Source organism: Phaseolus vulgaris, chromosome 8, assembly GCF_000499845.2.
Source record: "Phaseolus vulgaris cultivar G19833 chromosome 8, P. vulgaris v2.0, whole genome shotgun sequence".
Classification (NCBI taxonomy): Eukaryota; Viridiplantae; Streptophyta; class Magnoliopsida; order Fabales; family Fabaceae; genus Phaseolus; species Phaseolus vulgaris.
The window spans coordinates 51,982,621-51,999,204 of NC_023752.2; the positions used below are offsets into that span (position 1 = coordinate 51,982,621).

Sequence of the window (16,584 nt, forward strand, 5' to 3'; positions counted from 1 at the left end):
TTCTATATTTCTATTTTTAGATAATAATATTACTTTATAGCTTTATCTTATTCAGCTACTAATTAAAAAAATTAAAACATACTAGTAGAATTTAATTAGAACGTGTATAATTTAATGACTAAAAAATAGAAAGTTTTAATTGCAGAGTTAATTCATTTTATCTGGACGCGCCAAAATGATTAAAAAATATATTTTCTTTATTAAGTTACAGAATAGATCCATTTTAAATATTTAAGACTATTAAGTTATAAATATCTCATGACAGTTATATGGCATTCATTCACACCTTGACTAAAACAGAAGTTAAAATAATTATAGCCTTCAAGAAATTAAATATTCTCATTTAATATTTACATTTAATTGAGTATTTGCGCTAATAATACTCGATTCACTTTAATCACACGCTCTTATAAATTCATCACGTATATCATATGATACTCGGCTCAATTTCACCATTTACACTTTTATTTCTCTAACTAACATTATGCTTTTATTTTTCTATCTAGCACCCTTTTATTTTTATTTCTCTATTTAGCACCCTTTTATTTTTTTTCCCTATCTAACACCATTTCAAAAATAAATAAATAAATAATAAATTATTATTTTTTTATAATTTTAATTTTGAATGCATTAAAAAATAAGTATTTTTAATGTTTAAAATAGTTATAAATATAATTAATAAATAAAGAAATGAGTTTTTACAAAATAAAAATTAAAAAATAATAAATTAAAAATGTTTAGTTTAAAATTATTTTTTTAAGAATGAAGAAAATAAGAAATTAAACCATACAACAACATAAAAGTTGAATCTATAAACATAAATTAGTATTTATTTTTATTATTATTGATGATGTAATCATGTTAATTTCAAGTAAAAAATACAGGACATAATTATAAGAAAACCAAAGTCAAATAGTATTAATTAATAGTGGTCACACAAATAATATTGAAGCGTCTATCCTAAATGCAAAATCCTAAAAAAAAAACTAATGCAAATGCTACACTTAATGCTTAAAAATGAGAAGAAAAAAATGCAAAAATAAATAAGTATAGAAAATAAAAACAACAATTATAAAATAAAAACAAAAATAAATAAACAATGGCAGAAAAAAATAATAACTAAAAACATATAAGATATAAAATAAAGGAAAAACAAAATAAGATAAATATACAAGATATAAAAAAAATCCAAACAAGATAAAGATAAGAGATATAAGACAATACTAAATAAGTAGATGCTGATCATTAAAAGAAATATAAATGAAAGATGATCATTCATTTGATATTTTTTTCAATAGTACATTAAATAGTTTGTGCGAAATGAAACATAATTAATGACGAGAAATGCACAATTCAATAATGTTGGGACATGTTCTTTTTGTGTGTCCTAATGTTTGACAATATGAACATTTTTTTGTTCAATTATGTTGTTCTCTTATGTCCATATCAGTCCTTATTCGACTTGACTTAGGTCTCTCCTTTGAGGTTATTTTTATGTTGGGACTTGGACATAGTATTTGACCAATGTATGCAAACCAATACTCTTCATTTCTGAGTTCCATCAAATAGTCTTTCGTAACATGAAAGATCCGATGCAATGTTGTTGTTTTATTTTCTATATTTATTTATTTTTACATTTTTCTTCTTCTCATTTTTAAGCATTAAGTGTAGCAATTGCATTAGTTTTTTTTTTAAGATTTTGCATTTAGGGTAGATAGACACTTATATATTATTTGTGCGTTCAATATTAATTAATACTAATTGACTTTGATTTTTTTATAATTATATCCTGTATTTTTTACTTAAAATTAACATAATTACATCATCAATAATAATAAAAATAAATACTAATTTACGTTTATAGATGTTGTTGTAAAGTTTAATTTTTTATTTTCTTCATTCTTAAAAAAAATTTAAACTAAACATTTTTAATTTATTACTTTTTTTTTATTTTGTAAAAAACTCATTTCTTTATTCATTAATTATATTTCTAACTATTTTAAACATTAAAAATACTTATTTTTTAATATATTCAAAATTAAAATTATAAAAAAATAATAATTTATTATTATTTTATTTATTTTTGAAATGGTGCTAGATAGGAAAATAAAAAATAAAAGGGTGCTAGATAGGGAAATAAAAACAAAGGGGTGCTAGATAGGGAAATAAAAGCAAAAAGGTGCTAATTAGAGAAATACAAGTGTAAATGGTGCTAGATAGAGAATTTACCCTATGATACTCATATAATTAATTAACTACCATTGTAAAATAAAGTAGCAAAACAAATGTATTATCTAACAAATTCTTATATCGGATTACTTTAATTAAAATATATCAACAATATCTTTTTGTATTTTCATTCAATTTTAAATCATTATCTATGTAACAAAAATTTTAATTTTACAATTATTTTTAGAATTATATTTGAGATAATTCTATTGCATAAAAAGTAAAATTATTTCAAATTTGCATACTATAAAATAAAATGAATATCCTTATACAGCACGGATACGCTTCGGAGGCCACTGTTCCACTATAAAATAATATTACATTATTATTTTTATGTAAGGGTTTAAGTATATAAATAATATCTCTGTTATTTATTTTTTAATAAATATTATATTTTTATAGTACAGATAATTATATATTTTTTTCTAAATAAAGTATTCAGGAACCGTTAGTTGTTTCTCCAATGATTTTACGTAATTATTATTTTGAAAATTATAAATAACTACAATTTATACTCAAATGGTTTTATTAATATTTATCTCAGAATAAAAATTATTTATTAAATTTAAACATGGTTCCAATTAAGTGCGCGGGTGAAGACCCACATATTTTATACAAATAGTGGAAAAAAAATTAATATATTTTTTGGTTTTAAATTTACTTTCTTTTTCACGGTATAACATCTTTCATTTCATTTTTTTTCTTCCGTTATTTAAAAATGAATTATTTTTAAAGATTTGGGTGTTCGATTCGGTGTTGTACTATTCGCAAAGATTTGGAGGTTGAGAAAGTACATTTCTTATAACTATTTATTTGTTGATTTTTTTTTTCTTAAAAAATGAACACACTTTAGATATAGTGCATGAGTTATTATGTGATTGAATTCATAATATATATATATATATATATATGTGTTTTGAATTTATAAATGTTTTGATTTGAATTACGCTAAGCCTGAGTTAAATTTAAGAAAAGCATAGATTGAAATGTCTGGTGTATTAAAATTCATGCATTTGATTTATATTAGTATATAGTTTAATTATTAAAAAAATATTTTACCTTCTCATTTTGTAGAATTATGTCGCTTTTTACTTTGTTTAGTTCCTCTCATTTTTTCTTTTTAGTTCTTCTTAATATATTGCTTTTTCTTTTAATGTTAGTTTATACAATTATGATGCCGGGCACGAGAATTTTGGTAATAATCAAAGAGTGTAATGACAAAGATTAGAAACCAAAATTTTGAGATTACAAAGATCAAATTATTTTAAAGTATAAAATTAATCTATTTTCTTAATTAATATAAAACTAATTATTTAAAAAATATTTGACTCTGAGAGGAGTAAATAAAAAATATTCAACTAGATTCATATAACTTTTTTTGAACAATAAATATTTAAAATTCACTAAAAGCTTGGTGGGATTTGGTTCCTTGAAATTCACATTGTTGTTGACTCCCACAGGAAAAACATTACACCAAATAAGTGGGTCCATGTGTTTTACATTTTTCTTACACAACACAATTGTCTTCCTCAAAATGCTCCCATATTCTAGATGCTTCCATGCCACACACTACACACTACCAATACAACTCTCCTATAGTTTTTTGTGCTACCCATTAAAATATTAAAAATATTTTTTATTTTGGAATGGATAATCTGAAAATTATTTTTGTATTATACCTCTTCGTATTTTATAATTTGAAATATTTTTTTAAAAAAATAAATAAATTCAAGATTATATAAGCAGATCTGAAAATATCTTAGAGTTTTACAATACCGAAGGGTTAATAAAAATAAATACATCACTATTATAGAATTCAAAATTCAAAATGTATTTTATAAAATTAAAATGGTCTTTTCCGATTTACCTATAGGTGTCAGAAAAAGGTATGAAAGTGCAGAAAGAAACAACTTAAGAAATTCAGGACATGGAATATAATTGGAGTGAGCTATTTGTCTTTTCATAAGAACTTTAGAGTATAGGTGTTTCTTCCACCACCCCCAACAAATTTCTTCTTTCATCCCATCATTTTAAAAAAAAAAGACTATTTTATTTCTTTTAGTAGTGATTTTCAGATGACTTTTTCTAAAATATTTTTGGAGCATACTTTCTGAAACATATTTTATGAATTTTGAACTTAGAAAAGTCAAAAAATATGTTTCAAAAAATTATTTTAAATAGTTTTTTGTCTTCAAATTTTTTTATTCTGAAAATACATTTTCCTATTCCTTATTCCAAAATCATTCAAAATTGTCAAAAATAATTTAAATATTTTGAAAAATTAGAGGTGAAAGGAAAAATAAAAATTGTAAGAATTAAAGAAGAAACATCCTTATTCCCCAAAAAAAAATAGAAGGAGGGGGAGTTTCTTTTCTTAACAACTTTACAAATACCTTAAAACTTTTTTTCAAGTTTTGAAAATTATAAGAACTATGCCAACAATAAAGCTTATTAGTTGATAAAAAAACTGACATAGAAATATAGAATTGCATATTTTGTTTTTGAAGATAGCTATTTTTAATCAGAAATAAAATGCACGTGCATATAATATAATTAGTTATAAATTTGTTAAATTTAAATAGTTATTAAAATACTATCTACAACTATAATTTATTAAAATTTGTGGTTTTATTACTTTAAAAATAACACTTACTAATACAAAATGAAATTCACACATTTAATGAAATTCACATTAATTTTATCATATTTTAATATTGTACAACAGAGTAAAATAGAAATTAATCATATTATACACGTTACAATATAAAAAAATTTACTTAAAAGGATTAAATAATGAAACTTGATTAGTTCACATTCAAAATTACTAGAGTTTTACTCTTTAATGATTGATCTATCTTGAATAAAGTAGGTCAAAACTACAATATATATATATATATATATATATATATATATATATATATAATCTCAACAAGAAGCCTTTGTTTATTCCAAAAGGTTTTTAAAAATAGAAATTTTATAAATTAAACAAAAAATAAATCTAAAAGATAGTTTAAATTATTATTTTTATCAAAATACATACATGAATTTTGTTTTTGAATTGTATAAATTAATAACATTATCAAACTCCAAACAACTAGTTGGTCTAATCTGATTCAATTTTTTAAAATCGGATATAGTCTCAAGTTACTTCTTGGTGCAATAGACAATAGTTCCCTTAGCAAAATAAATGAAGGAACGATAAGTAAATAATTTGATAAAATAGGATATTTGATAATTTGTATTAATAATAAAGATACGTTGTGAAAATGAGAGTGAATTTGGATATTCTATTCATTCCCATTACATTACAGATCCTAAGCAAACTAAATTTGGTTTAATTAACTCCTAAGCAAAGCAAATGTAGCAAGTATACATGTTTATAATGTACTTGGATAAAATGGAGAAGCAACTCTCTATTGTTCATATATGAATTTAAATTAAACTTGTTATAATCACATCCTCTTTATCATCTTCAAATTTGGCACCTACATGTTACCAATCTACTTTATGCCAGGAAATAGGAATTTTGATAATGTATGGATTGAGTTTGTTCCAGTCAAACAAAAAATTGAATCCTTGCTTGTAAATGCAATGAAGAATGAACCATGTTATACTAATGAAAAGAGGAGCTAGGAGTTTGTTCCGCCTAATCCCTGAGTGATTTTAGTCAGCAGCTTCACTGGGAACATCAGGGCCAGAAGGAATCTTGCCAGGATAGTTGGTAGTTGATTCACTTGATCCAATCATACTGCAGGTATAAATACTCAAATGAATTTTCTGCATAAGATTGAATAGAAGTTGGGTTCTGAAAGTAAAATGCTTACCCTCTATCAATGATGACCACTGAACGCAGCTCACAATTACCAAAGCTGCAAAACAAAAATATCAATCAGTCTAATGAAAGTCGAACACGTGTAGGGCTTGCAAACATATTTACACTAAGTAATTAATTTGGATTATATTCAAACAACATAAAATAAAGTTATGAAGATTATTTCTTTATGTTTCCTAGCTTTTCTTGAAGGATTATAATTGATTCTTAGTGTTCAGGAAACATTTTCAAAAATACCTTATTATTTATTATCCAAGCATATATCAAACCTGAATATGCTTCTAATCGATTAGTTAAGGGAAATGCTTCTTACTGTTTGCATATTTCACTCTTCATATCTGGGTGACAATCTTTTCCAAAAGCACGAAGGGTATTAAACAGAAAACTGCTGTGGGTAACAACTGCTATCTCCTTCTCTTTACGTGTCCACAGCCTGAACCAACAGAACAAAATTTGGGGAAAAGATGTTAGATCTCTTTGGTTGTAACCCTTCTGCTGCTAGATGACACTTGCAACAAATAATTGTGTAAAACATGTTCAAGCTGGGAGAGAAAAGACAAGAATGTGCCGAACCATGTAAAAAGTAGATTTTGGCATCATTGCAAAGTCACCTTCTCACATTCTTTAAAATCTAAATATAATATGAAGCCACAGAAATCGCAAACAAGTGTTTCACATGCAATGCAAAAACAAGGCAAAAATCTCAGCAAACAATTGAAGTGATCCAAACCAATGCATTTTTTCTTTCTAAATTCCAATTATGCAAATATGAAGGAAGCTTAAATTTAGTTTGCTCAGGCCACTTTGTTCTATGCCTACCATTTTGTTCAGCAAGATATGTTAAATATGCATTGTCATTGACAACAAACATACATAAAATTATTTCATCGCTTACCATTCCAAAAACTTCAGGCCCCTAGCAGAAACTTCTTCTATCTTCTCTCTGACGTCGGGTTTCCACAAAATGTCTTCCTCACTTTCAATCTAAACAGATTTCATATTAAGCATGAATCTTGTTCGACCATATTATTCTATTTATCCCCTGGCAACCAGTGTGCATCAGAACAAACTTGATAGTTAAAATAAACACTTACAAATGAAAAATCAATTGCTGGAAACATATTCCGGTACTCGCTGATGGCTCTTCTCTTATCACAAGGATGAACTCCCTGTATTAGAAAAATAAAGCATTATATTTAATATTATTTTTATAGCTAAAGAATTTAAAACGATACGCGGGAGGTATTTCAATGTTTTTTTCCCTCCTCGCCTTAATTTAATCTTGTCGCTATAGTTACAACTTCACTGGCCACATACATAGATACTGAAACAAGTAACCTCTATTAATTGTTTGGTGAAACGGATTGAAAAAGTTTATAAAGGGTAAACAGCACATTATAAAATAATTCAAAGAAGCCATACCACTACATACTACAAAGAACCAACCAACTTTGGACAGTTCAAAAATTCAGGAGACCTTGTTGAAGATGTCATAATCAGACGTAACATAACAACAAACAGTACTGGGAAATGTCTGGACTAGCAAGTATAACCTTTTAGAGCCATTTTAAACTCTCAGAAAGCTTATATAATGATTTGAAGTTATTCAGTGAGCGAACAAAAAAAGATGAGACAGACAGACACATTTTCATCAATTTCCTTGAGCAGTGTTAAAGCTTGAGATGACGGTCAATGGTCCAGAAGCCACATTGTAAACTCAGGTGGTTGATCTGTATTTTCCAGATTTTAGGAACTACCCGAATTTGAGAAACCAAGGGAATGATTTAAATCAGTTTATTCAATCACCCAAACTGCAAAGCAAGACAATACTTATCATGAATTGCAATAGTAACATACTATTTGCTCTCGGCAAAGCTCCACTGCTATAAATGGAGGGCAGTTCAGACTAGAAACTGCAAGATGATCACTGTGTCCGACATTTTCCATCATAAGAGGTTGTTCACTAATCCCATCAGTGTATACTTCACCACCAAAGACTCCAACTGCTGTTTGCATGGTCCTGTAATGTAATAATTAGCAATTTCAATTCACAATAGCTCCAAAACAGAAGGATTCTATTTTCTTACTAAATGAAAGACATTTAAAAAAGATTTCTTCACACCATCAATATATCATATCAACTAGGTCAAGTTCTATCTCAACATCAATAATTAAACTAAAGAATCCACACATAAAACATAAAAGATATGCCTGATATTGTTTCCATCTTCTCTTAAATTTGAAGAGATATTAGAAGTCCCTTCCTAGTGTTATAATGATTTAAACGAAAGCAGAACATGAAGACATTACAATAACAGGAGTAGAGAATAAAAAACACAGGCACCAATATAATAGATCAGCAGACACGATATGTTGCAATTCAAAAACTAATGTCAGATAGTTTCCCTAATTATCCCAATATTTGTGTTCTATTGGTTTCAAGTCAGGCGGCAGAAGAAAACATAACAACCGGTTCATACATGACCAATCATAAAAAAATTTAAGTTTTCACTAACTATATCCTAATATTCAGTCATTCTGGCCAACTTCTGGTGTTATATCCACAGTTGTCTGATGCAGCATAGTCCCTGCTTTGTGAAGGACCTTTTACACATTTCATAAGTATGTTTATATAAAACAACAGATAAAATACACTCATAGTTAGACATGGCTCATATTGCAAACTTGTTCAGTTCAGATGTACAATTTTAGCAATACAGTAAAAAAAAATAACAGAATCAAAGTGAAAGTGATGTGTCTCAGAAAAATTCCAAATAACAACTGAGTTATACCTTAACAATGGGGAAACCACAACAAGTTCGATAGTTTTCGAAAGTCCAGATGCCTTCACATGTTTTCGCAGATTATCAACCTGTCAGAGCCACAAAGCACAATCATTCCACCATGACGTTTAACAACCAAAAATTGACCAGGGAAAGAACTAAGTAGATGTAGATCTATCATACAACAACATTGATATTGACTCATTGTTTCCTTGATAAGAAATCACTGAAAGGAATTCTGCAAAACATAAAAACCAACCAGAAATACTCAAAAACATGACATTAAATAAATCTGCCTAGCAAGTACCTGGTTCCACCCAAGAGGGGTTAGGTGTGCATCAAAATAATCGTAAGACATGTATTCATCATGGTTCTTCTCTCCTGCAACATTATGAACTCCCTGAGCATGCCTAACCTGTGTACAAATTTTTACAAGACATTAATACCATAGAAAGTGATGCAAATGATGAATGATCTCAAGAAGAGTAAAAACTGCACAACAGATAAGGATATTTTCAATTTAAGGGTCATACCATTTGATCTTATTTTACTTTATTTTGGTCCCTTCTTACCACATCATTTTTAAAATATTTTTTTGAAAATTTAGTTTCAATGCAATGATTTTATAAGATTTATACTTTTAAAAAAATTTACGTACACTTTAAACATGTACAATCTGTCCACCGTGAAAAGCATTTTTTATTCATTTCTCAGGACCTTCTCATGTCATGTTAGTATGCTTCAACATGAATTTCTTATAAGACCAATATTTTAAACTTAATATTATGACTATTACTCTTGCATTGAAGATGTTCTAATTTCTGTGATGAAATACTAAGTTTAAGGAATTTAGTCCGAATAAACTGAATTTCACGCACTCATCCTTTTTTTTTAAAGATCATCACAATGTATTAGTGAGGAAAAGCAATAAAGAACTGGAACGAGTCAGTTGTTTTGACTGGAAAATCTGCGTCAGTGATTCGAATAACTTAGAAAGAGAAGGAATGAAACTTCAGTGATGAAGAGCCCGTTCAAAACTGATGACTGAAAACTAATTTGAACCACTATGTTTTAATTGTTTTAGTTATTTAAAATTATTTTTTGACAGATAAAGCATGTATGCGACATGTATGACTTCATCTTATTAGGCCCTTTATGAAATAAACGGGTAAACCATAAGCCAGTACCTTCACTTCATTTTTAAGAAATTGAGAGAAACAAATATGATTCAAGGATAAAATTCAACAAACCAGGTGAACAGTTTTGCAACGGTGCAAAGGATAGAGAATTTGACCTGCAGCACTATCCATACCTGCAGTTACATAAAAAGAAAAGAAAACAACATAAAAGAGTTACCAAAAGAGGTTTCACCAGGCCGGATTTATAAAATACTAAGCTATACACCCTTGTGAATAGATAACCTAAACAGAGAAACCAATCGCAAGAATCAAGCACGGAAAAGTTTTGATTAGTCAGCTTTTGTCAGAAAAGCTAAGATACAAAGCAGCAAAAAGTTTTAATTTGCTAACCTGAATTCCCAAAAGTTGCAAGCTAACACAACAGCATATAAGGGAAAAGGACTTAAAAGCATAAGTTCTTTTCTAGCTAAAGAAAAATATATGGTTTTTATTCTTAGATCTCAACAGTGCAACCAACCTCAAGTGTTGAAATGTACCTTTTCTTTATTTCTTTATGTAATTAAAAAATTGAAAGCAAGAGAGATCAAATCGAAGACCACTTAGTCAAGAAGGGTGAAGACGCATCTCTAACAGTAAAAGAATAACAACAAAAGTTAAGTCGGCTAAAAACATAATATCATATTATAATGCTATTAACTTCGTTAAAAATCAAATTCTCGTAAATATGATCATAAATCCTTTTAATAATTTCCTAAATGTACGTCCTTCCTCTCCATCCCTACTACACAGGACAGAATTGTGCGATCCACACTGCTCACCGGTGCCTCTTGTAAGAACGTTCTTCGCAGTAAAAGAATATGATAAAAAATAACAATTTGTAGAAAATCTGCACGCTCAAGGATCGCTACAGAATGAACGGATAGACTTAAAAACCGAATCTAATTCTACTCCGCGAGATCTCAAAAATCGGAAACCAGTACTAGAATTTTGGAATTTGGAATCCGAATCAAACAGTAGCTAATAAAATTATTCTAGACGCACATGCATTAACGTGTTCAGCAAGCTTTTTGATCCGACGGAGGAACATTTCCTAGAACAAGTAGCCAACAATTTCTGGTGCGAGCAAGAAAACGAAGTTGGATTGAAGGAATAGAAATCGAATAATAACACATGAAAGAAAACGATGACAATAACACCGTCGGCATTTGACGTACCAGCAGAAGAATCACGCGACGCAAGAAGAGAGTGTTTCGACTGCAAGGAAACGGAAGCAAAAAGCAGAGGAAGCGTGAAGAATTTTGATACAAAATGTTTTTTTTTGACAATCATGCTCCACTCTAGAACCTTCTGATTTGATACCAGTGAGAACGAAGATGAAGCGAAAAATCTAACTTTCTTTTATTTTATTTTTCTAATTACTTCTTTTACTTTTTAATAATAATTTTTTTTATAATTTTAAATTATTTAACTTTGACGGTTGGTTGGTAGTTAACACTGTAGACTTATAGCGTTATTCCCTGGATATCTTCAGCATATTCCAAACCAGTGTCTTTCAAATTGAAAATTTGTGTCAGTGTGGTAATAATATTAAATATTACATTTTAAGTAAAATAAATTCTTAATCTTATAGTTTCTTAGCATCGATTTTCAAGACTACTTTAAAACGGTTGAAAATTAAATTACTAATATTATTATGATTTTATATTTCGAATGTAATAATGTTTTTTTTTTCAATAAAAAACTGTCTATTTTGTTACATTCTCTTCTTCAACTTCTACTACAGACATAATGGATTCTTTTTCTGACATAGCACAGAAGTTTTAAAAACAATCACAGTTAAAGAAAAACAATTTTTTTAGGTCTTAATTTAATTCGGAAAGTCAAAATTTGACTACCAACTCTACTGATCCTTGAAAACTCGATTATATCCGTATTCTAGCATAATTATATATTTTTACTTTTTTTATAAATAAAAATATATAAAAATAAATAAATAAATAAATAATTAAAAATATTTTAAAATTGAAATATTAAATTTTAATAATTTGTTTACTATAATTAATTGATCAAAATTATATTTATTCTTATGTTTCATCAACATTTTAAAATTTAACAAATAAATTTAAATTAATAAAATAAATTTTAAGATAATTGTAATTTTTTAAATTATAAATTTTTGTTAAATTATTTATTAACTTATTCAACTCTGATGAATTTTGTTGATAAAAATAAAAATTTATTGCTATATTTTGAGTTTTGTTTTATAATGACATTTGTATTTAAAAATTTAGTTTTTATTATCATTAAAATATTTAAAAAGTAAATATGAACATGAAATTTTAATTATTTACTAAATTCGTTAATTTGAAGTGTGTATATATATATATATATATATATATATGTATGTATGTATGTATGTATGTATTAAAATAACTTGACATGATTGTTGTAAAAAATAGTTTTTTTTTTAATTTTTGTGTTGAAAAATATGAATTTTAATATAACGAATTTAGTGATTTAGATATAATTGATTTATTAAGTTATTTAATTGTGAGAAATTTTATTAATAAGAAAATGAAAATTTAGGTAATAATTTAAATTCATTATTTAAGTTAATATTATAAATATAAATATAATTCTAAATGAAAATTAAATTGTAAACAAGAAAAATGAAAAACAACATTTAAAATAAAATTGGAGGTTAACATTAGAGGTAATTCTAAACTAAACTAACATGGTCTCTAATTTGAGTTAAATGCATCACTCATATAATTTTATTAATAGATTTTGAAAATATAATATGTAATTTAATAATTGTAATAAAAATTAACTTCAAAAAAAAAAATAAATAAATAAATAAATAAATAAATATATATATATATATATATATATATATATATATATATATATATATATATATATATATATATATATATAGATAGATAGATATCATATATATGGACACCATTTTCTATCATTTTGATTTTGATTGATGAAAATACAATTTGTTGAAGTCTCTTCCTTCATAATTTTTATTACAAATTCTTTACTTTCATTTTGTCAATGTGTAGTCTTAAGGGATTGTAAAATTTTAGCGAGAAACACTTTCAAAGTAATCTACTTCATGGTTTTTTTATTATTATTTCACAATTAGAATAGACATGCAATAAAGAAATTTGAGAAATTATGATGTTGGTGAAGTCAAATTTCTCCATTCTTTGATTATATGAAGAAGTAAAACATGTATATGTATGTTAGTTGTATATGTTAATTTTACTTTGGATTATGAAATTTATCGATGAAACATGTGTTTGTTTTAAATTTACTTCCTTTCAAAATGAATAGGCCAAATGTTGTTGAGTATGAATGTTGTATAGGACAACGAAAATATGAAAACACATTTACCAAGAAACAATGATAAGTATGACCTATGAGGGAATAATAACATCACGTGCCTTGGTGAATGATTCCTCACACATTAATAGTAACATTGTGTGGTCCTATAAATCTGATAAATAACATCGTTACAAATAATGTGTTTTAGTTTGTTGATGTTGTTTGAATTTCCTTCAATGATTTATTACCCTTTCCTTGGATAATACATGTGAGCAATAAGATCAAAGTTTTACTTGCCAACACATTTGTTGGAGCAAGTTTTAGGACAATGTGTAAATATTAGGTTGAATAGTTTGTGTGGACCACATAACTTGGGATATGTGCAATGCATATTTGCACTAAATAACGAGTTTCTAATTAAATATAATTGAAGTAAATATCAGAAGATGATTAATGTATGCAATTTTATCATAAACAAAGAGATTAAATTATTTTAACATTTTTTTAATTGGATGTGCATTAATGTCTAAGATTTATATAATATGAGTAAATTTGGAAAGACTAGCTAGTCTTTATAATGATGTTTAGTTCTACAATAAGGTTGACGCCTATTATGTCCTAGATTTCTACACGGGGGTTGTTATTGTTGAACAAAGTGGTGTTCAATGTTTTGAAGAATCCAAATCCTTTGAAGGATGATGAAGCCTCTGCTTTGCTTGATGCTGCTGTGCTAGTTTAAGCTTTGCTCTGGGGTAGTTTAATGTTGTAATCAACCCTTAGATTAAATCTCAAAGCAATTAGCATCTCAATTTTAACAAAGCAAAATGTTTTTTAAACTAAGTTGAAACAACCAATTGTTTTGTCGAAACAACCGATTGTTTACACTTAGGTGTTTTGAGAAAGTTTGAAAACTGTTTTTTGAATGGTGAATTTTGTTAAGTAACAAAACAACCGATTGATTCGAGGAAACAATCGATTGTTTGTTTTGAAACTATAACAGAAAAACTGTTTTCTTTTACTGAGCTTTAAATGCTTTAACTGAATACGCTCCAGTCATTAAATGCTTTGACCAATCTATTTTAAATGCAATTAAGAGTTTGTTAAGATTTGATAACAAACTATATTCTTAGATATATTCTGAAAAACTGTTTTTAAGTTTTAAGAATCTTGAAACAAAGTTTTGATCTAAGAGTTTTTCAAAGAGTTCTGAGATTGCTTAAGAGTTGGGAGATTGATCAAGGTGCTGAATAGGATTCTACTTGTATTGATTTCAGATATTCATCTGTAACAAGTGTAATCTTTGTAAACTGCTGAACAATTCGTGTGTGTGTTTTGCTGAGATTGGCTGTGTGTTCTTGAGGTGTTCAAGATCAGCAATCTTAGTGTTGGCCAAGGAGAGTGTGTTTCTTGAGGTGTTTAAGGTCATTCTCTTGGTTGTGGTGTAAGTGATCAAGTGGTGATTGCTTAGTGGATATCCTCAGGGTTTCTGAGAAGACTGGATGTAGCTCTTGTTTGGAGTGAACCAGTATAAACAACTGTGTACAATCTCTCTATCCCTAACTCTTTAATTTCAGTTTGTTTGTTGTTTGCTGGTATAAATAACCGATTGTTTCGAAGAAACAACTGATTGTTTTTTTCTAATATTACAGTTTTGCTTGCTGTTTTGGCTAACTGAATTGCTAAATCAATTGGTTTCTGAAATAAGTTCATTCTAGCTTTGAAAAGTTTGCGAAAACCCCTTTAAACAATTCACCCCCCTCTAGTTTAAAGCCATCTTTTCTAACAATTGGCATCAAGAGCTTGGTTCTTGAAAGTCATTCAAGTTGATCCTAAAATCTTTCAAAATGGCTGATAGACTACCGTTTGGGGAAGGTGCCTCAATAAACAGACCACCCTTGTTTTGTGGTTTGAATTACCAGTTTTGGAAAGTTAGAATGAAAATATTTATGGAATCTCTTGACAAAGGAATTTGGGATGCAATTGAAAATGACCCTTTTATCCCAACGTTTGAAAAAGATGGTTCTGTCATTGAGAAGCCATGGTCTCAATGGACTGATGCAGAAAGTAAAAAGGCCAAATTCGATTGCATTGCCAAAAATATTATAACCTCTGGTTTAAATTCTGATGAGTTTTTCAGGGTGTCACAATGCAAATCATCAAAAGAAATGTGGGATACTTTGGGAGTCACTCAAGAAGGAACAAATGAGGTGAAAAGAGCTAGAAAGCATGCTCTCATCCAAGAGTATGAGATGTTCAGAATGCTTAAAGGTGAAACCATAGCTGAAGTGCAGAAAAGGTTTACACACATCATCAATCACCTTATGAGCCTAGACAAGACGTTTGATAAAGAAGAGCTGAACATCAAGATCTTGAAATGTCTTGATAGAGCATGGCAACCAAAGGTAACTGCTATTTCCGAATCTAAAGATCTAACATCATTAAGTGTTGCCTCTTTGTTTGGAAAGCTTAGGGAACATGAGCTAGAGATGAATAGACTCAATGTTCAAGAGAGTGAAGATAAGCACACAAGGAGCATAGCCTTGAAAGCATCCAAACATAAGGGAAAGCAAGATTCAAGTGATGATAGTGATGAGGAAAATCTTAGTTTGCTGTCAAGAAAATTCAGCAAATTCCTAAAAAGAAACCGCAACAAAGACAACAACAAGGATAGGTATGGAAACAAGAAACCCAATGAATTTAATTCAAATAACTATACTTGTTTTGGTTGTGGTGAGCAAGGTCACATAAAGGCAAATTGTCCCAACAAGAGCAAAGAGAAAAAGACAAGCTACAAGGAGAAGAAAGGCAAGACAAAAAGAGCCTACATAGCTTGGGATGAAAATGAGGTGTCATCATCAAGTTCTTCATCAAGTGAAGATGAAAAAGCCAACATATGCTTAGTTGCTGAGGATGATGATGATGATTCTTGCAGTTCAAGTGAGGTAAGTTCATGTGCTTCCTTAAATGAACAAAACTATAGTGAATTGCTTGAAGCTTTTCAAGAAACACATGATGAAGCTAATAGATTGGTTCTTTCAAACAACCGATTGAAAGATCTTAACAATGGGCTTGAAAAGAAAGTTAAATCACTTGAAGAGGAACTGAGAAAAGCAAAAACTGATTTTGAAAAATTGGAAAATCATTTGAAAAATGCCTCTTGCAAGTGTGATACTCTCAAATGCACAAATTGTGAAAATCTTGAGAAAAAGGTTCACTATCTTGTTGAAACTGTGGACAAGCTTTCAAAGGGAAAGTCAAACTTTGA

The 16,584-nt window shown here is 28.0% G+C and overlaps 1 protein-coding gene across 4 annotated transcripts; it reads right to left on the reverse strand.

The window, feature by feature from the left end:
- Nucleotides 1-5,627: 5,627 nt before the first annotated feature.
- On the reverse strand, nucleotides 5,628-11,382 carry LOC137825557 (phosphoglycerate mutase-like protein 1). 4 transcript variants are annotated; one of them, XM_068631250.1, is made up of 11 exons: nucleotides 11,198-11,358; nucleotides 11,025-11,096; nucleotides 10,095-10,156; nucleotides 9,152-9,259; nucleotides 8,854-8,933; nucleotides 7,919-8,081; nucleotides 7,156-7,230; nucleotides 6,957-7,045; nucleotides 6,375-6,494; nucleotides 6,054-6,098; nucleotides 5,628-5,977 (listed from the first exon to the last, which is right to left on the reverse strand). In XM_068631250.1, exons 2-11 carry the CDS (start codon nucleotides 11,068-11,070, stop codon nucleotides 5,893-5,895), a joined length of 873 nt encoding a protein of 290 aa, XP_068487351.1. In that variant the 5' UTR covers nucleotides 11,071-11,096; nucleotides 11,198-11,358; the 3' UTR covers nucleotides 5,628-5,892. The 4 variants fall into 4 exon arrangements, with proteins under 4 accessions (XP_068487351.1, XP_068487350.1, XP_068487352.1 ...); XM_068631249.1 differs by lacking the exon at nucleotides 11,025-11,096 and having other exon boundaries at nucleotides 11,198-11,382; XM_068631251.1 differs by lacking the exons at nucleotides 11,025-11,096; nucleotides 11,198-11,358 and adding an exon at nucleotides 10,374-10,856.
- Between the last annotated feature and the right edge of the window lie 5,202 nt (nucleotides 11,383-16,584).